At 43.3% G+C, this 22079-nt stretch overlaps 1 protein-coding gene across 2 annotated transcripts in view; it reads left to right on the forward strand.

The window, feature by feature from the left end:
• Positions 1 to 4990: 4990 nt before the first annotated feature.
• The window catches only part of SLAMF1 (signaling lymphocytic activation molecule family member 1), a 44292-nt gene continuing 27203 nt past the window's right edge, over positions 4991 to 22079 (forward strand). The window contains exons 1-3 of one of the 2 annotated variants that reach the window (XM_017503595.2): positions 4991 to 5376; positions 14513 to 14851; positions 16831 to 17115. In XM_017503595.2, coding sequence (XP_017359084.1) covers positions 5301 to 5376; positions 14513 to 14851; positions 16831 to 17115 — 700 coding nt within the window. In that variant the 5' untranslated portion in view covers positions 4991 to 5300. Of the gene's footprint in view, positions 5377 to 12341; positions 13293 to 14512; positions 14852 to 16830; positions 17116 to 22079 lie in introns of those variants that run through there. The other variant, XM_037729611.1, reaches the window with a different exon arrangement.

The raw sequence follows: 22079 nt of genomic DNA on the forward strand, positions 1-22079 counted from the left end.
TGTTTGGGGAAGGCTATTTTCCACAGAAATATAGTCCTCTTCACTCTCAGGGTGGGGCTCTGCATTGCCAATGGGAAGGGAGTGGTGCTGAGCCACAGACACAGGAGGTTAGGATGGGAAATAGCGCTCCCCAGGATTCTCCAACTGCCCACACTGTGGTCTGTGCCAGAAGGAGTGTTTCATGGATAATGAACCATTGGCCCACACGAGCCTGAAGACTGGCTGGCTAAGGTTCTTGCTTAGTATAATGCAAGTGGTATGGTGAATGGACAGAGGACAGACTCTGGAGTCGGATAATTCAGGGTTTGAACCCAACTCCTGATTTTTTTTGTTTTGTTTTTGGCTCTGAGCCATTGAGCAAGTTATTTAGCAGCACTGTACTTCAATTTGTAAAATGGGGATAATTATTCCTCCTTCTTACTGCTACAAAGACTAAATAACACATGTGGAAACCTCAGGCATCCAGGTAGTTAGCAAGATTTCCTTCCTCCTTACCCTCTTGAGTATTCATGGTGATAAATACTCACCAGGAAAAAGGAAAGAGCTCTTGATCAGAGTCAGGATTTCCAAGTTTGGTCCAGACTCTGCCTTACAAATGCCACCAGCTCCTCCATAGGGCTGTTAGGAGGATAAATTAGGTCGTGAATGTGAAGGCTTTTGAAAGTGGCTTTATCTGTGGTCTGTTGACATCTGCTCTTAATAGCTGAAGGAAGCAGCTTGGTATATCAGATGTACTAACTGCAGATCTCTGGTTAGTTATATTGCCCCTCAGGTCCTGTATTAGTTTCCTGTGGCTATTGTAACACATTACCACAAACTTATTGACTTAAAACAACAGAAATTCATTCTCTCATCATTCTGGAGGCCCAAGGTCTGAAATTTAAGATATTGGCAGGGCCAAGCTCCTTCTGAAAGCTCCAGGGGAGAATCTTTCTGTGCCTCTGCCAGCATCTGGTGGTCTCTGGTGCTCCTTGGATTGTGGCTGCACAGCTCTAGTCTCTGCTCTGTCTTTTCACACGGCCGTTTTCATTGTGTCTCTGTGTGTCCTTTTTCTATTTCTTATAAAGATGCACTACTCTCATTGGATTTGGGGATTACCCTAATTCACCCAATATAATCTCATCTCAATCCTTACCTTAATTATATGTGAAAGAGCCCTATTCCAAATAAGGCCACATTCTGACGTTCCAGGTGAAGAAGAATTTGGGGGCAGGGAGGACTCTATAGAATCCACTTTAGAACCTGAGACCCTTCATCTAAACCATTTCTGACCCTCATTCAATGTATGTTTTTATTGGGTTCTAGACAGCACCAAACAGGAAAATTCTTCAGATAGTGCCTAACATTAGCTCAGTGTATCTGTGCAGAGGGGATCCAGGAGATCAGAGTGGAGATACTTCATGGCGAAGCTGGAGAAGTCCTACTTCTGGAAATGAGAGGAAGAGCAAAGTAAACAAGAGAATAAGTGGCTGAGAGAGAACGGTTTGACATGAATAGATGGAGCAGGCATTCTAGGAGCTGTATGGCTTGAGGAGAGAACACCAGTCTTGAAATCAGACCTGGATCACTGGTTTCCCAATATCCCAACGATCCCAATATCCTCACATCATTTAGTTATTTTGACTGATATTTTATAAATATGTAGACAGTATGCCATTCACTCCACCATTTGGATTCTCAGTTATTGTAACAGTGGTGTGTTGGTAAATGATTAACAACCAGATCTCTGAGAAAGAATGTATGCATATATGTAAATGAGAGTGTTATGAATGTTGCTTATATGAAAATGTATAACATACAATTTATAAAATACAATGTATATTTTAATAAAATGTACAATGCCTTTTATTGTAAATTCCATATAGTCACAGATTCTCACAGGCTGCTTGCTTTCATATTGGCCTAATTCATAACCACAGCCAAATTATGGTTACAATCGACGATAGAATGTAGTTCCAACATGAATGTTGGTTAGTGTCTTTTTTTCAAGTTAAAGAACCGTGAAACGACAAAATATATGTTGGAACATCACTTGCTCATCAGTGACACTAGTGACATTTTGCTGAATCAGATGATAGTTTTTGAATATTGGAAAAATATTTCCTCAGTTTTTAATGCTATTCCCTATGTAAGGGCCACAGCCATGGCACACATTGAAGTTTACTCTGCATCACTATGTTTTCTCTATTACTTTCTTACATCTACAGTCAACAAAACAATCAAGTTCTGATTTATAATGCTTGCTGATTTCCATGGTATAAACTCTCACCATGGCCAGTTTCAAGCTCCCAGCATTATACCATTGAATGCAGAGTGAGGAAGAGAGGTCCAGAAGCACCCATAATCCAGTATTTTTTTTCCACTGTAGAGATATAAAAGATGTCAATTACCTCAAGAACATAGATATCAGTAATGTCATAAAATAATTAGGAAGCCATGAGCTTTGAGATTTTATTCCCTCTGTTTTTAATATAATTTAATTATAAAGTTTTTTTAAAGGCAGGGTCTTGTTCTGTTGCCCAGGCTGGAATGCAGTGGCTATTCACAGGCGTATTAGTCCATTCTTACACTGCTATAAAAATACAACTCAAGACTGGGTAATTTATAGAGGAAAATGTTTAATTGACTCACAGTTTCCCACTGCCAAGGAGACCTCAGGAAACTTACAATCATGGTGGAAGGCAAAGGGGAAGCAAGGATCTCCTTCTCATCACAGTAGGAGAGAGAAGTGCGGGCAAGAGCAGAAAACACTGCCTTATAAAACCATCAGATCTTGTGAGAACTCACTCACTATCACAAGAACAGCATGGAGGGGAAGCTGCCCCCATGATCCAATCACCTGCCACTTGGTCCCTTTCTTGACACTTGGAGATTATGGGGATTACAATTTGAGATAAGATTTGGGTGGGGACACAAGGCCAAGCCACATCGATATGCATGATCATGATAGTCTGTTCTCACACTGCTATAAAGAAGCAACAGCCTCAAACTCTTGGGCTCAAGTGTTCCTCATGCTTCAGCTTCCCAAGTAGATGAGACTACAGGCGTGTACCACCATGCCTAGCTTAATTGTAAGTTTATATAATTTAATTTTATATGTTTAATAATGGCCATGTTCATCACGCACCTCATAAGATTCCTGAAAATCTATTTTTTATTTTTATTAAAACATTTTTTTGTAGACATGATGTCTTGCTATATTGCCCAGTCTATTTTCAAACCCTTGGCCTCAAAGCTTCCTCCCACCTAGGCCTCCAAAAGTGGCAGGGTTACAGGCGTGCCACTGTGCCCATCCAGATTCTTGAAAGTTTAACAGTTTTATGAGTTTGTACATGCTGGCTTGAGCACACACCACCACTGGGAAGAGTTGTGAGGAGGACAGTTGAGTTCTGGGGAAAGGAAGGAAGAAAACAGTGAGGATAAAAAGCAAGTTCACATATCTCACCTACTTTCATTACCTGAATCCATGGGGAGGCCCATCAGAGAGTGCCTGTAACCTGTTAACAATGGACTCTAAAAACTTCCCTACCCCTCCAATTCTCCCTGTGAGCACTGGTTACACTTCCAGTGTCCCATTCGTATAGCTTAACTCAGGAAAGAGGACAGTCTCTTCCATCTGCCAGTACTAGTTCCTTCTCCTCATGAAAAGTTAGACACAAACTCCAAAATAAAGGCAACTCTCAGAACACAACACAGCCCCAGTTAAATTAAAATGGCTTTTCTCTAAAAGACAGGCAATAACAAATGTTGACAAGGATATGGAGTAAAGGGAACCCCCGAACACTGTTGGTGGGAATATAAGTTAGTATAACCACTGTGGAGAATGGTTTGGAGGTGCCTCAAAAAACTAAAAATAGAGCTACCATATGACTCACAATCTCACGACTAGGTATATACCTAAAAGAGAAGAAATCAGTATAGAGAAGAGATGTCTGCACTCCCATGTTTATTACGTGCTATTCACAATAGCCAAGATTGGAAGCAACCTAAGTGTCTATCGCAGATGAATGGATAAAGAAAACGTGGTACATATACGCAATGGAGTACTATTCAGCTACAAAAGAATGAGATCCTGTCATCTGCAACAACGTGGATGGAACTGAAGATCATTATGGTAAGTGAAATGAGCCAGGCACAGACAGACAAACTTTACATGTTCTCACTTAGCTAGAAATTAAAATGATTGAACACACGGGCATAGGGAGTAGAGGGACGGTTACCAGAGGCTGAAGGGTAGTAAGGGCTGGGAAAGAAGTGAGGATAGTTATTGGGTACAAAAAACAGCAAGAATACATAAGAACTAGTATTTGATAACACAACAGTGTGACTATAGTCAATAATAATTGCACATTTAAAAATAACTAAAAATATAATTGCATTGTTTGTAACACTAAGGATAAATGTTTGAGGTGATGGATACCCCGTTTACCCTGTGTGATTATTACACATTGCATGCCTCTGTCGACATGTCTTATATACCCCGTACATATGTATACCTGCTATGTACCCACAAAAGTTAAAAATTAGAGAAAAAACAACAACAACAACAAGGAGATTGAACTGGAGGGATGGAGCTGTGGGAGAAGATTTGTCCTACATCCCAGCCCTGGGAGGGAATCCACACACACGGAAGAAGACAAACCAGGAGCATGAGCCACTAAATTATGCCACGCTGCATTCACCGGGGTCACAGGGTTTTTTCCAAGTGACCTGCACTTGCCCATCCCATCTCTCTGTGACAGTGACACCAGCACCAGACTGCACGTTGAGGTGTTATCTGAAATTACAAAAAAACAGAAGAGGTCTATGAGCTCATCACAATGCAGTCATCTAAGTTCAGCTGTGAACTGCCAAATTTGAGGAGTGACCCAATGAAACATCTTTTCTTTGCAATCCGAGAAGACTTACAGTAGAGAACTGCTCAGAGAATCTGTGACATCTGGTTCCTGGAGACAGCTAAGGAAAGAAGGAGGGGTGCCTGTTTCTGCCCAAAGCCGGGCTATGGCTGATGTGACTATACCGCTCCTTTCCTGACTCCCGCAGGCTAAGTGCTTGGCTTCTTGAGAAGCATGCTTCTTGAGAACAAAAAAAGTGATTTAAAGCCTCATGGGAGATGAGCAATCCTCAAGACACACAGAAAAAGTCCCAGTGATACAGGAAGCGGTTCAGGAACCTGCTGGTTCCTGATACATAAATTAGACAGCAGAGGCGCACTGCATGACACAAAGCTCGCTTCTGCCTGGCGTCTGTCAGCAGCTGTCAGGCTCTGGCCAGGACCCCTTTTTTCTCCTTACTGGCTGATGGATCCTAAGGGACTCTTCTCCTTGACCTTCCTGCTATTTCTCTCCCTGGCTTTTGAGCCAAGCTACGGAACAGGTGAGTGTTCATCTGCCTGAGGTTTTGAGTCCCATGTTAGCTGCCAGGAATCAGCGAATCTTTGTTGATGGAGAGAAGGTGCAGGGCTGGGGATTGTGCTTCCTCACCTCTACCTTAGGGACTGGCTCTGAGTTTCAACTGCCTGTTTCAAAGAGGAAGGAACAGTATAAGTTCCTGGGCCCTTGGGTTTCCAACCCTCAGCCTCACCAGTTTCCAAAGAAATGAGGAGCTCTATGCCAAAGGCTCCAGTCACTTTTCTGAGCAGCTTTAGGGTGACAGGCTCTGGTAGAAGTCCTGGTTGAGTGGTTGGTTTTGCATGGTCATCCTTCTGGCAAAGACCCAGCCTAGTGAGACTGAGCTGGATGCACTGAGCTCTGGGAGATGATTTGCCCTACATCCCTGACCTAGGAGGAAATCTGTGCACACGCAGGCCGACAAAGCAGCAGCATGGGTCAACAGAAAGCTTTGGCTAGAGTGGGAAGAGACAGTAGAAGTGAAAACTCCAAGTCTTTGGCTGAGAACAGGCAGTGGCCACAGTGTGGTCATACTCGTGACTACTTTCTTGGAAGAGAAGGTCCAAGACAGCAAGTGGGGAGAAGCTGGGATTTCTGGAGCCTAGGGCTGGTTAACGGTATGTAGGAAATGCAAATTGGGAACCCTCAGAGAGTAGTTCCAGCCAGAAGGCCAGGCAAGAGCTACTTTTGGATCTGGGCTCTGCTCCTGTCTTTCTGGCTGTCTTCTTCCCAAGGCAGACTATTGCTTTCTGTTTAGAAGTATCAGGTATATGACAAAAGGAATTTGAGAAGGAAAAAGCCAAGCAAGAAGTGGACTTTGGGCTGCCTGTGTGAGTGGGGTGAGAATCTCCTTCTGTTTGTTTGTTTAGACTGTGGGAGGTAGCCTGGAGTAGAAGAGACGGCATTACGGACAGGGGGGAAATCCTGAGGTCTAGGGTGTTTTAAGTTTGGGATTTTCATGACCACAAATCCAATATAGACTTTTCCAGGAAGAGCCCTGAGATATGCCAGGGATGTGTCTTTTACCAGACAGCCAAACGAGCAGGACTTGCTCAGCCCACTTTCTTCTGGAATCTGCAGACCTATGACTCATACCTTCCAAGGTCTAGGAGAGTAGGAACTGGGCTCAGGGCTCAGAAACCAAATCCAGCCACTTTAAGTGGTCACACAGAAAGCCAAGTCTCCCTTGTTGCACCCAATTTGTGACTGCACCATTTTTGGGCACTTCTTGGTGACTGTTAGGAGCAATGGTGCTGAACTGTGAGCTGGACTTTTCCATCTCTGTGCTTGCTAGCCTCTGGGACCACCTTGCCCATAGCATCTTAGGCACTGCTGACCGATAACTACTCCTATTGAAGCTTTGGAGGTCAATGAGAAGCAGCCTAGCCCCACAAGGCAAGTCTATCAATCGGAGGCGGCATGTTTTCTTCTCTGAAATAGTCACACATTTTTTTCAGTGTTTTTATTTTTAAATGCCCACCCTTTTGTGAAACCCCAATAAAACCCAGACAGAAATGCTTTGCAAGTGGGGCAGGTTAGTCATGACAGATTTGCCCAAGCAAGAAGCTTGATTCTTGTAAAACCGGCACCCACTTCCATTCTCATTTCCACTCAGCTCGACTTCTAATTCCCAGTCAGCATTGTAAAAATCAAAAAGTCCACATGTTCATTTCCTAAGTAAATTTTTCATTTTCCCCAATGAGATTTTTTTCAGTAGACTTTATTTTTTAGAGCAGTTTTAGGTTCACAGAAAAATTGGGCAGAAAGAACAGAGATTTCCCATATACCCTCTGCCCCATGCATGCATAGCCCCCCCTTCATCAATATCCCCCATCAGGGTGGTACATTTTTTATAACTGATGATCTTACCTCCATGAGTTTTTTTATTCCTCCATGCAGGTCCTCTGCACCTCCTTCCCACACTCTGGGGGGAAGGTGAGGGACAAGTGTGTGGGTTCTAGACTTGGCCTAACCTTGTGTGCTTAGTGACCCATTCTATCCCCAGATGTCAATCTAGGCACTTCTATTTCTCTAAAACGTTAATATTGTGATGCGATGCTGTCAGCTTCACTGTCTCCAGCACTGGGCTGGAAATCAGAGTATCAGGGCTAATTGGTTTTATCCATAGATTGATTTTGAATGATCCCATTCAGCAACTATTAAGGGCACATGATGTGGCAGCCATTGTGCAAAGGTGCAAGGTGAGAGGAAAACAAAATTAACCACAACTACTGCCCAGCACCTGACACTGTGTCTGTACCGAGAGCCTGTCCACAAATGTTTGTTGCGTGAATAATATCAGTATATACTGCATACTTGCTCTATACCAGGCACTGTTCTAAGTGTTTTCGGTGTGTCAGTCATTTCATTTTCACACCAACCCTATATGATACGTGTGTATTATTGATACCATGACAACTTTATAAATGAGGAAAGGGCACAGAGTAGTTTAGCAATTTCTCTGTGCTCACATAGTTGTCTGATTCCAGAGGCTTCAATGAGTGAAACTGGACAAGCCTATGTTTGGGAAGCAGGGGTAGGGGGAATGCTAAAATTTGTATCCAGGTCCCATGGTAAAGATTAGCATGTGCGAGCTATAATTGAAGCATATGAGTTGAATGGAATTGAATTAAAATAAACTGAAGTATAGAAAATTTCAAAAGGTGAGAGACTGATAAAAATCAAAGAAGCATGTAGAGGGCATATAAGAAGTATTTGACCTGGAATTTGGAAAATGAAAACTTTTTCTCATCACGCCAATGTTCATGTAAATTTTGTTAACTAGCTTGTTTATTGATTATCATATCCATAAAACATGTCATGTCTATGAAACTTCAACAGTACAAACAAGTATTTAGTGAAGACTAATCTCCCTTCCATACCTCAAACTGGAGGCAACCACTGTAGCCAGTTTCTTGTGTGTCTTTCCAAATGTATAGATCTTCGTGTTTGATAAATTGGTAGGGTGACTATAGTTAACAGTCATCTATTGTACATACCAAAATAGCTGAAAGAGAATAATTCACATGTTCTTAGCATAAAGAAAAGAGAAATACTCAAGGTGATACATATCCCAATTACCCTGATTTGATCTTTACACTTCATATGGGTGTATCGCAGCACATGCACCCTGAAAATACGTACATCTATTATGTATCAATTTTTAACATGGCAAAGAAGAAATCAAGACTTAAAGATAAAGAGGGTAGGGAAATAAAACTTATCTGGACCTTTCAGTGTCCTGGTGAAGAATACTAGCTTCCTGATGCTTTTTTCATACCATGATAATTAAATCTGTAGACATTTGTATAAGTAATTGCTCTGATCCAAATGAATAATAAAACTTTTCCCAAGAGGACAAAATGGTTATATCCTGAACAAGGTCCCTAGGTTAAGTGCCCAAGGTGTCACTATCTCCTAAGCAGGACAGCATAAACTTGTGCCATCATCATGCAACATGCAAGAGGGAATGCACCTGGAGACGAGTCCCAGGCCTTGCCGTAAAAGCTAAGACATGTCAGGGACTGGCTGGCTCCTGGGAGATTTATTTACCCACCAAAGTGTTGGAGTAAGGAGAAGACCTTTAGGAAGGGGAGTGGGGATAGCCGCGTCCTTCCCCTTTATAGGTAGGGAAAATAATTTGTGCTTGTTTCTTGCCTATGGAGTGTCTGGTTACTCACATAGAACAATTGACCTTGCTTTTCATCACATCATCCTAGGAGGAAGGGAGGCCAAAGCATTTACTATTTACTGTGAGTCATTTAATAAGAAAATTGACTCTAATCCAGAATATCTCATGCGCAGATTGAGAAGGAGTATTCCATAAAAATCCAACCTATCCAACCTATTTATTTGGGGCTAAATTTTTAATATTCATTTTTATTGATTTTATTCCAAATCTGCACAGGCAGAGGCAAAGTGTTTCAAGTGTTCGGGGCAATGACAAGTGGTCCGCTGTACCTGAAGCCTAGAGTTCATATTTAAGGCACTTCCATGTCCTCAGCTGGCAAGTGGGGAAAAGGGTCCCCACCACTTTCCTCCGTAACATACCTCTTAGGGATGTTCTAAAGGCAAATCAGAGTACATTCTGATTTTGGAGTGAGAAGAACTTGGACTCTGTGTTGTCATTAGCTCATTCATTCATTCATTCATCCCATTCTGTTTTATTAATTCACTTGAGCAACAAGAATTTACTGAGCTCCAACTATGTCCCAGGTGGCTGTTAGGGATACTGCAGTGAATAAAACAGACACAGTCCCTACTGTTGGAAGCTTTTAAGAGTAAGGGATCACGGGCATTGAACCAGAGTTGAACATGTGGTGAGTGATATGAAGGAGGGCATTCGTTGTCCATTGGAAGCCTGTGGCAGGAAAACCCAACCTAAGCCAGGAGTCAGGAAAGTCTTTCCTATGAAAGAGATGTCAAAATGGAGACCAGCAGGATGGAAGTTGTTAGCTAGGTAAGTAAAGGGTGGTAATAGAGTCTAAGTCTAGGGAAGGTACATGCTAATAGTCTAAGATAGAACCAGCAGTGTCAAAGAATAAAAATAGGACTTTGACTGATGGGGATACAGTTTAAAAAGCAAACCCAGACAAGTTGTCTTTTCTTTCTGAGCCAAAACTTACCAAAAGAACTGTGGAGCCCATGAGTTCTGTTCCTTCTCTACCTGAAAGAATGCTGTAGCAAGGTGCTAAAAGCACCTGTGAAAGTATCAGGGCTCGGCAAAAAATATAATACAATAAAATAAAAAGGGTTACCATTAGGTAGAAGCCCATCTTGTGAAAGGGTTGGCTAAATCCTACTATTAATAATTTTTGGTCAAATTCCATAGGCCCATGTGAATCACTCACTTTTCGAAGTAGAATCACCCATGAAGGAAAGTGAGTTGGTGTTAACAGCTACACATGTTTCCTCCCAGACTCTCTTAGTAAACAAGGGCTGACTGAATCACAGACACACTGGAAAACACTCATCAGGCGGCAGGATGTTTCAGGAGCAGGGACGCCACTTGAGGGGTTTTATGAACCACTTTAAAGCCCCCACTTATTTTTCCACGTATGCTTAGGTGAGGGTGATCTCAAGTACTCCCTCCAGACCCTGACACTCACACACTCAGGCGTTGCGTCATCATTCTTGATGTGGGTTGTGGGGTGCAAGGGTCTCTTCCTGATGAATTTTTGGTTTCACTCCTCATGACTGAGTATGCACAAACCACTCAGTCTCTCTCATCTGCCCCTCCCTTTTCCTCTTTCTCCTGTTTTCTTTCTTTTATTTTGTCTTTGATTTTTTTGGTTATTCCCTACCTCTCTTATATCCCTCTTTCTCCTCCCCCCACCAACTCCAAGTTCTGAAAGCAACCAGGGTGCAAAGAGTCTGCAGGGTTAGGTGGGAAAGGGTGCATGGGACCCATTGTGGGGAGTGGTGGTGATGGGTTATGGTCTGAAAATGAGAATCTTTATTCTTTTTTTTCTCCCTATCAAAGTTGGCCTTAAAAATCATCACTATGCCACCAATTCTTAATCTTGTTTTGAATCTTAGATCTCTTTAAGAGGTGGCATTTATGGATGTGCTCCCAGAAAAATATACATATGCTCATCCACACAACTTTTTATACAGAAGTTTGGAAATTCATACTTTCACATATGGCTCTAAATTTTTTCGCATTTCTTTATACATAGAAGTTTAGGTTCAGGATTCAAGAGGTTACTCTCTTAGGTACTATGCCTACACTTCAGGTATGTGGCCACCAAAGGGGTCACATTATCTAGACATTCAGGCATCTGTAAGTGTGGCTGGAAGAAAATCCAACATGCTTCCCAATTTATTAATGTAAAAACAACTGCCACCACAATAACTATAATGTTCCTCATCTCATCAAGCAGCAGGGGAGAGCACTCTGTTTTAAGGTTAATGTATTAGCAATATTTTAAAAAACAAATGCCTAATTGCCTTTCTCACTTTTCCTTAACAATTATGAATTTCAACCACTGGAATCCTGATTTTAGCCCAGGTAGATTGCTTTTTCTTCTTCCCCAGTCACTGAATCTTCAATCTACTGTTAGCTGAGCTCTTTACTGAACGATGTTGGGATTTCAGGGTATTTTGGTAATGAGAATTGGCCAATGTGTCCAATTTTCCAACAGCTCATCTTAGCCACAAGTCAGTTGTCAAAGACTCTCTTCTAGGTAGCTGCATTACTTAAGCTGATGGTTCTATTTTACTCTTCCGACTTTCTTATCAACTAGTACAATCTATGCTCTCTTTGAGTCATGGGCTCCTTTTATGAACACTAGCTTATGATTATATATGTACACACACATATACATATATATATATATATATATATATATATATATATGTTAGACAAAGGTAAATAAGAGGCTTTGGTCAGGTAAGATGGTTTTCAGCATTCATAAATTGAACAGATGTTTATTAAACGCCTCCTATGTGCCAAGCACATGGCACCTGTTGGTAGGTCCTGGGGTCAAAATAGTGAACAAAATGAAGTTTTTCCTCTTGAGGCATTTGCAATTCTAGTGGGAGAGACAAAAATAAAACAAACAAATATATAATATAAGGCAGTGGTAGTGCAGAAATAAACAGAAAGTTATTTTAGATAGATGGTCAGAGGAGTCCCCTCAGAGGAGATACTGTTTTAAGCAGATACCTAAAATAAAGTGAAAGAATGAGCTATTGGCCTGGTGCGGTGGCTCACACCTGTAATCCCAGCACTTTGGGAGGCCAAGGCAGGTGGATGACGAGGTCAGGAGTTCAAGACCAGCCTGGTGAAGATGGTGAAACCCCATCTCTACTAAAAATACAAAAATTAACGGGGCATGATGGCAGGCGCCTGTAATCCAGCTACGCGGGAGGCTGAGGCAGGAGAATTGCTTGAACCCAGGAGGCAGAGGTTGCAGTGAGCCGAGATCATGCCACTGCACTCCAGCCTCGGCAACAGAGTGAGACTCTGTCTCAAAAAAAAAAAAAGAGAGAGAGAGAGAGAGAAGAGATTATCCAGAGAGAGGAACACCAAACCAAAAGCTCTGAGATAGGAATGTTCTTGGTGGGCTTAAGAAACAGCCAGGATCCCGTGTGGCCATAGCGCAGTGAACAAAGAGGACGGCAGTAAGCGGAGTTGGAACAGTGCCAGGGACTGGGTCTGCAGGGCCTTTGAAGCCATATCAATAATATATGGTTTTATTCTATTGGTGCCAGAAAGCCATAGAAATGTAAAAGCAGGAGAGAGACAGAATAAGACAATCTTTTCTTTTAGGTTTTAAAAGATTACCCTATTCATCGTACAAATGCAGGGAGATCAGCTGGAAGAAGATGGCAGTACCCAGGCCTGGGATGATGGTGGTGGAAATGCAGGAGGTGTGAAGGGCTCAGGTACCAGACATATTTTGAAGTCAGAGCCAGGAGGATTTGCTGTTAAAATGAGTGTGGAGCATGCGAGAAAGAAAGGAGTCAAGGATGTTTCCAGTGTTTTGTCCTGAGAAACTGGCTAAATTACAATGTTTGCAGAAGGTGTTTTGGAACCAAGAGTTTGTTTGCTAAGTTGGAAATGCCCTTTGGACTCCAAGTCCTGTCTTGTGTAGGCAGTTGGGAGTACAGTGAAGGGTTTGGTTGGGAGATATATGTCGGTAGCATCCCAGAAATATGTCAGACTGTGAAACTGGGTGAGAAACTGGATGAGTGTGGATGAGGATGAGAACTCTGAGTAATGGGATGCTCCAGTATTTAGAGGTCCGGAAGAGCAGAAGGTTCCTGCCAAGAAGACTGAGCAGAGGCAGCCTATGGGATAGGAGAAAAACCAGGAGAGTATGGTGTTCCCCGAGCCAAATGAAGACAGCGTTTCAAGAAGGAATGGATGAACTATGTCAAGTACCCCTGAGAAAGCAAGTAAGATAAGAACTTTGACTTGGCTTAGTGGAGTAGACAGTGACCTTGACAAAAGTGGTTCCAGTGAGCAGTCGGGAAGAACACCTGTTTATAGTGGGTCCAACAAAAAACGGGTCTGGACATAGGAAAAGAAATTATAAACACACATTAAAGCACTTTGCTGTAAAGGAAAACAGAGTAATGGAGAGGTAGCTGGGGATGGACCTGGGATCAGGGGAGAGATTTTTAATATAAAGGAAACTATAAGTTAACATGTTGTGCATTGATGGAAATAACGTAGTAAAAAAGCTGACAACACAGGGGACAGAGGCAAGTGCTAAAACAAAGCCTTGAAGTAGGTGGGTGCTCCATGGAGGAAGAGGCTGGCCTTAAGTGGGAATGCAGGCCATCCATCCAAGGAGGTGGGTTGAATCAGTGGTGGTAATAAAGGGAAATTCTCTTTTTGTCTCTTCTGTTTTATTTTTCAGTGAAACAAAAAGCAAAGTTGTCACCTAAGAGAGGAGGGGGAAGGCAGATTGTGGGTTTCAGGAGAGAGGAGGTGTTAAATAATCAGCAGCAGGATCCCTGACAGTGGTTTGAAAGGCTCTTGGTTTTTTGGTTTTTTTTTTTTTTTAACCTTGTTGTTGGCTCAGCTTTTTTGAAAAAGCTCACTGTCGACATTATTAACGATCTCAGGGTGTTTTGTAGAGAGAGGATTCCACAGCTTGAACACGGGCTTTCCCCTTCCTGACTCCACATTCCTTGGATTTTTTTGTTTTTCTCATGACCTGAAATGGTTCCTGGGGCCATGAGCTCAGAATCACTTTCATTTGCTCTCCATTCTTCATCCTATATATTCAATGGTGGAAAAAACCCTGGTAGAGGAATTAACAGACCTGGATTCTAGTCCTGACTCTGCCACTTACTAGTTAGGGAAGCCATTTAACTTCTCTGTGCTTTTTAGATGCCAGAACCATAAATCTGAGTTGATAAAGACCCAGTGCTCTAGTTAGTCTATACAACTCTATCCTAAGTAATTTTAAGATTTCTATGGAGAGTTTTGAAATATTGAGAATATAGTGGGGAACCTCATGGCAGTCCTTACAGACCACAAAGGACTTGGCAACTCCAGGGATAGCCCAAAAGGAAGAGGAAGAGCCTCCAGCCTGTCCTTCCTGATCCACAGACACGATGTTTTCTAAAGGCCTTAATAATAAGGGACTCTCTTCTCCTTCCCACAGGTGGGCGCATGATGAACTGCCCAAAGATCGTCCAGCAGTTGGGAAGTGATGTGCTGCTGCCCCTGACGCATGAAAGGATAAATGCAAGCATGAACAAAAGCATCCACATTGTCGTCACAATGGCAAAATCACTGGAGAACAGTGTCGAGAACAAAATAGTGTCTCTTGATCCATCTGAAGCAGGCCCTCCACGTTACCTAAAAGACCGCTACAGGTTTTATCTGGAGAACCTGAGCCTGGCTATCCGGGAAAGCACGAAGAAGGATGAGGGGTGGTATTTTATGACCCTGGAGAAAAATATTTCAGTTCAGCGCTTCTGCCTGCATTTGAAGCTTTATGGTAATAATGGCAGCTTCCCCAGTCCACACTAGAAGGGCAAAGTGCTCCTTTGACCAAGGATTTAGGTCTCTCTCAAAAGCAAAGGGTATTCAGAATTGGAAGTAACTTGAATGATCTTCTAATTCAAGGGTATTTAAACCTGTTGCTTGGAAGACGTTTTAAAGGTTGACATTTTTTTTTTCCAAATTGTACGTTGATGGTAGCTGATTAAGCATTAGTTACTCTTACTCCCATTTCCCAAAGAAAAGGAGGCCAGCTCCCTGTGGGCTGGGGGACCTACATCTTCAAGAATCTTGGTTTGCAAATAAGATTTTATTTGAAAATAGGATTTTTTTTTCTGATTAAAAAAATTGAATACCACAGATGAAACCCAGCCTCTCTCATACACGAAGACACTGAAAGCTAGTGAGAAGCGGTTAGCACATTTACACACATTTGTGTGGGTGTTTCACTGCACTGGGGTTCTGGATAAAGAAGGCTGAAATCCAGCCCACATGCCACTTGCTAAGCCCTGCATTCCCATACCAGATCACACCTACCTGGTGGAAGGAGTGCCTTTTCACATTTAAACAAAGGCTTTGGTTATAAAGTCTCTTAGTTGCTGTACTTAAACTAGGAACCAGGTCCACCTGAATCCAAGGCCAGTGGTTTTTTTGGGCCTCTTTAACTTCCACTTCCTCTTGAGTGCACTCAGGGATTGTGTCTCTTAGACCCAGAGGCTCATCTGAATTCCCAGGGGTCCTGATAGCCATGTGGGGCTTTTCTGTTTCTTCAAAATGACATCCTTATCTCTGGGGATAGGACAGGAATTCCCGCCTACCTAGCATTTGTTTGAAATTCTCAAATATCTAGAGGGAAGACAGCAATACTTTCACACGTCCTCCCTCGCCCCGGCATTTCCTTCCTTCAAACAGTCCCAGCAGAATTCCCCTAGACACCTGAGAGTCACTGCAACAGTGACTCCGGGGCAGGATTGCCATGAGCATGGAGGCTGCACAGGATGCATTTTCCAAAACAGTGTGGATGCCACACATTCCATCCTTTTGTTCCTAGTTTCCTGTTTTTGTCACATCTGTGATCAAATTCTTACTTTGGAAAATGTGGCCTCTGCAACCATGGCATCAAGCCAAAGGAAGAGTTTGGCTTTTGCAGTAAGACAGTTCTAGGTTCAGATCTTCACCTGGCCACTTAGAAGCTGGGAGATGTAAGACATTCCACCTCCCTGGGACTTGGCTTTCTCATCTATGAAATGGGAATAATTATAACTAGAGTTATAATTGTTGAGAAGATTTAAAAAGATGATAAATGAGCACTGCGCTTGTCCTATAATAGTTGCTAAATAAGCAAGATTTTACCTTTTAGCCGGCCTATTTCATGGCCTTAGAGTGGGATAGACTGATGGGGTCTATGGTTATAATTGAGGACCTATCTCTATCTCAGACACACAAAAGCACTTGCTACACACGCACCCACTCACCCATGCACAGGCATGTGTTTGCACGCGCACATGCACACACACATGCATACACACACACACACACACACACACACACCCTCCCACACACATCACTCTAGATGAAATCCCACCACTAAAAAGTCATTCTTTTAGGTCTGGGAAGTAACAACATAAGCCAATTAAAAGCCATAGTGGATTAGTTGACAGCAACTCCACTGATAGGAGACACGAGAATAGCAACCTAGGTCAAGAACATCAGTAAAGGCGAATGAAGCCCTAACGGTATTGGTAGAAGGGGCCTAAAAAGCAAACTCTTCTTTCCTAGTTTATCCCACGGTCATCTTAGAAAGGGTGTAGCGGGCCATGAGGAACAGTGTGAAGCAATAGAGTCCCCACTAGAAATAAATCACACTGAGGGAGAGGGAGAATGCCATTAGTCTGTACTTTGTCCTAACAAAAAGGTCAAGTGAGAATTCCCAGGGGTTCATTTCAGTGATGGCTCCCTTCCTCCTACTCCTGACAGAGCAGGTCTCCACTCCAGAAATTAAAGTGTTAAACCAGACCCAGGAGAACGGGACCTGCACCTTGATACTGGGCTGCACAGTGAAGAAGGGGGACCATGTGGCTTACAGCTGGAGTGAGAAGGCGGGCACCCATCCACTGAGCCCAGCCAACAGCTCCCACCTCCTGTCCCTCACCCTTGGACCCCAGCATGCTAAAAATATCTACGTCTGCACTGTGAGCAACCCCATCAGCAACAGCTCCCAGGACTTCGTCCCATGGCTCAGATGCAGGAAAGACCCCTCAGGTGAGTGCGCTGGTGGCAGCCTGTGTGCCACCTTAATGAGCATGGGCTCAGTCTTCACCTGGCCCAGTTGCTCCCCAGCCATGGCATTCACCTTAGTAACAATACTTCACATATTCTTTATAGTTTGCAAAAGTTGTCCTTGTGCATTTAGTGAGCTCACTCTCATGTTGACCAGGGTGGCATTATTATGCCCTGTTCACAGTAGAGGAAACCGACAGGAAATGATACAGCCAGACCAAGAGCCTAAGACTCCAAGGCACAGCCTTCTTCTCTGCCTCTTTCCTTGGCTCCAACCTGCAAGGCTGGCTGGGTGAGGTGGTGTAGGTGGGAGGCCTGGCTCCCAAGTCTATGCTCTATTAATGCTGGGGCAGTTCTACACCATCAATAAGTATTTATTGATCACCTGCCTGATACGAAATGGTGAATAAATATTATATGTGAACTCTAACAGTTCCTTGTAAAGATAAGACATGAAACATTTGCTCGATAGTGAAGCACAAGACATAATGAAGGGCCTTGTTTCATGGAATGGACTTGTTTATGGGAATGAATCCCATAGCAGGACCAGGGGAGTCAGAAAGAGAGACTAAGAGTTGGACTGTGAAGTTTGACGAATAATGATAAGTTGCATAGCGCTTTATCATTAGCAAAGCACTCTCAACTATATAATCTCTTTTGATCCTCACAATAGCCTTGCCAGATAGGTGTTATTATACTTTCATTTTACAGATGAGGAAATTGACGTTCATAGCATTTAAGTACCCTCCTCAAGCTTTTAAAATTGTAAATAGTGGAGTTAGCCCCTAAACCTAAATCTTCTGACTGTTCTTTCTCTAGAAAGAAAAGTGTCATTATTCTGTCAGCAAAAGGAAGAGAGAACTTAATAAGTAAGCCCATCTAACCGCTTGGATACAGGATAGAACACAGGCCCTTTTCACCAATAGATCTTGTGTTCCTGCCTCAGGCAGGTTCAGGGACAATAGGACCAGGGTGCTTGCTCTGCAAGGCATTGCTTACACTCTGACTTTCTCCTCTCTGCATCCACTGTGGGTACATAGGAATCACTCCAATGGGTCTTCTGCCCACAGTAGCCATGGTGCCCATGTGGAGGGCTTTCCCAGGTGGTCATGGATGAGGGGACAGGGGAATTCAGCCAAGTAATGCCCTTCCACATAGCACTACCTGTCACAGAGACTCCCCTGGAGTATTCCCAGATAGACTGCTGGGAAATCCCACCTGGCCTCCTGTGTGCACCTGGGAGTGCTTTAGTGAGTCTAATCCACTGCTTATGTTTCTTCCCCAGCCATTTCATACCCAGAGTCCCCAATCTGTTCGCTTACTGGCTGTGTCTGGCTGCTTGCCCACCTTGCAGACAAACCACATTCAGAGGCTAATCCCCAGTTCAGAGCGCTCTCCCCACCCAGTCATTTAGAAGGTGCTGGCAGGACAAGCACGCAGTGCAACATAGTGGGTAGCTTAGAGAATGTGGCCCCGGAAGTTCTAGAGCCAATGCTGCCCTCTCTGCTTACAAGGGTAAGTCCCTCAACCCCTCTGAAATTTAGATTCTTCATCTGTAAATAACAACAACTGGTGGGTCATTATGGTTTACTAAGTGCCAGTTATGTGGTATCTCAGTTAATCCGCACAGCAACAAAATAATATAGACAGTATTAGTATCCCACTTCACAGATGAGGAAACAAAGCTATAGAAATGTTAAGTAAGGTCACACACAGAGCAAGTGATGGAGCTAGGCTGTCCGATTCTGGAAGCCTTATAGGTATTGATAATGCACCTAAAATGCCTTATAAACCATAATGAAAGTGTAATTTTAATTATAAAGCCTACGAAAATACAATGTATTTTTAAAATTTAAATGAGGAGGCAGTAACCCTTACCTCAGCACAGCCCTCTCTGGGTATAGCTGCCCTATAAGAGTGCAAAGACAGGACACTGAATATTTTCCCCTGGCCTATCCCCAAAAACGGGCAGAACTTTCTTCATGCTCTTCGATGTAGTTTAAAAAGAATTTAATTGGTGCATACCAAAATGTTGGTGGGCCATGAAGCTCACACTAAGGGCACTTGGCTCAGGACGTTCTGAGAAAACACATGAAGATGCACTTACCCATCTAAGCCACTCTGAGGACCAAATATACACCAGTGGGAACCTGATTTACTGAGTAGGAAGCAGGTTCTTGCGAGGAACGAGGGACAGGAAGCAGTAGAAACCTGGTACCACAGGAAGGGCCCGGTCAGTTAAGAGAACTGTCCAGCTGTTTCTCTCTCTTGGGTCTCTGTTTCATCCTCTGTAAAATGAAAAGGGCGAACAAGCGAAGTCCCTCCCAGAGTCGACAGTCCTTGATTCAGTGTGTGTGTGTGTGTGTGTGTGTGTGTGTGTGTGTGTGTGTGTGAATAAGAACGCAAATAGAGGCTTGCCACTGTGTACAGGTTTGCTAAGGTTGCTGTAACAAAGGGCCGCACGCTGACTCAGTTACTCGCACAAAGGACCGAGTGGCTTAAACAATCAAAACGTATTGGCTCTCGGCTCTAGAGGCTAGAAGTCTAAAGTCAAGGTGTCCACAGGATCGTTCTTCTCCGAGGGCCGTGAGAGAGGGATCTCTCCTGGGTCCCTCTCCCTGGCTTGTCAATGGCTGTCTTCTCCTTGCCTCTTCACATTGTCTTCCCTCTGTGTGTATTTCTGTGTATTTCTCCTTCTTCTAAGGACACCAGTCACATTGGATTAGGGCCACCTCTCTTAGTTTGCCAGGGCTGCCATGATAAAGTACAACAGATTGGGTGGATTAAATAACAAAAATTAAATTTTCTCCCAGTTTGGGAGGCTGGAAGTTCAAGATGAAGGTGTTGGCAGGTTTGGTTTCTTCTGACGCCTCTCCCCTCAGCTTGCGTATGGCCACCTTCTCACTGTGTCCACACCTGGTCTCTCCTTTGTGTGCCCACACCCCGGTCTCTCTCTCCTCTCTCCTTTTCCTGGTGTCTCTTTGTGTGTCCACATTTCCTCTTCTTATACGGACACCAGTCAGGTTAGATTAGGGCCCACCCTAATGACCTCTTTTTAATTTAATAACCTTTAAAGACCCTGTCTTCAAATACAGTCACATTCTGAGGTCCTGCAGGGCTTCAACATAGAAATTTGTGGGGAGACACAATTCAGCCCCTGACACCACTCTAATGACCTGTTTAACTCTATTAACCCTGTAAAGATCCCGTTTCCAAATAAGGCCGCAGTTTAAGGAAATGAAAGTATTAATTTGGGGAAACACAATTCAACATGTAATACAAGTAGAGACGCCCCCTCCCCGCCCTGCCATCCTGCAGGGATTGGGGACCAGGCCCTGCCTCAGAACCAGATCACACACCTGATTTGTGGCCTGCCCTTCCCAGTATACCAGGTTGCCTAAATACTGAAAACAGAATTTTTTTAGGACGTTGATTTGTGTTTGCAAATGCATAATGAATACTACCAATCCTTAAAACACTGCACTTAGTTTGACAAAACATTTACTGAGTCTCTACTATGTTCCAACATTGTGCTAGGGGCTGAGTACACAAACACAAAAAAGACATGATCCTTGCCTTAAGGCAGAAGACAGCTGTATAAGTAAATAATGATCCTAGATTAGACAGTGGGACTGACGTAAAACAGAAATATATGCAAGGCAACAAAGAGGAGGGAATTATTATTAGAGAGGGCATCCCAGAGGATGTGACATAAACTGGGTTTTAAAAATAAGTAGAAATTATCCAAGCTGATGAAAGACATTCCAGGCAGAGGGAGGAGCAGATACAATTGGGTCTTGCTCTGTATTATCTTGTAGGTGATAGGAAGTAATACGGAGTTTTAGATAGAGGGGTGTCACCAACAGTCTTGCTTTTCAAAGAGAAAATCCACTGGTATAGAGAACAGACTGGGGCAGAGAAGACGGGGAAGAAAGGGGAACTGCTTTCTGGGGGCCATTATTGCAGTCATCCATCAGAATGATGAGACCTGAGCTGAAGCAGCAACTGTCAGTCAACAAAAACTTTTTTCCTAGGGCACTCAAAGGGACATTCCAGCCTTGGGGTGAGAGGGTGGGGGTCTGAGGGTTTATTAGAGGTTGCTTCACCATCTGTCATCAGGACAGTGATTTTAAGACATTTTTCATTTTCATTAATGAAAACCTCCCTGTGGTTAATGATGTGATGAGACGGAATGCAATGTGATGTCAGCACTGTCTCTTGACAGGACTCACTTAAGTTAAACGGTGCAAAAATGTCTATGTTCCTTGAAATCTTTTTCTTTAAGTGACATTTGTCCAGGTCACATACTCATCTTTGTTCCAATCCCCATTTCAGTGTTTTAATGTCTATCATAATGAAGCATCTTTATCGCAAAGTCTGAATCCTAGGGTGCCATGGAGTACTCTGGCTAGGTCATGTGAAGCCAGTGGATGTGGGTCAGCTCTGGACAGTGTGTGACTTGCTGCCATCCTCAATGACTGTATTCTGAAATAGATACAGTTGTGCTAGAATGAAGGAATCTAAAAAGAAATGCCCCTGGAAGCTCATCTTGAAGAGAGGATCTTTTTCAATAGATGAGCAAAACGCTGGCTCAGCATGTCTGAGTTAACTCAGTGAAAGAAAAGGCTGGCACCTCCCAGTGAGCTCCGGAGCCGTCCCCTTTCTAACAAGGTCATTTCTTCAAATAGGGAGTTCCCATTGTTTCAGAGTCACTTAGAGGTTCCAAGCACAAAGACAGGTCTCTCTCCAGGGTCTTCCCAATTTAGCGAGCCTAACAATGGTGGAAAGAAGAAACCTGGAAACTTCCCACAGCTCAGAGCCTGGTCATGTTGCCACACCCACTCCAAGGGAAGCTGAGACACATCTCTCCTAGCCAGGCAACCTATAACCAGACAAGACTCGTGTTGCCATGAAAGCATGAGAGAAATCACATTGGAGCACAACCA

The sequence above is a fragment of the Cebus imitator genome, unplaced genomic scaffold, assembly GCF_001604975.1.
Source record: "Cebus imitator isolate Cc_AM_T3 unplaced genomic scaffold, Cebus_imitator-1.0 Scaffold313, whole genome shotgun sequence".
NCBI classification, from domain to species: Eukaryota; Metazoa; Chordata; class Mammalia; order Primates; family Cebidae; genus Cebus; species Cebus imitator.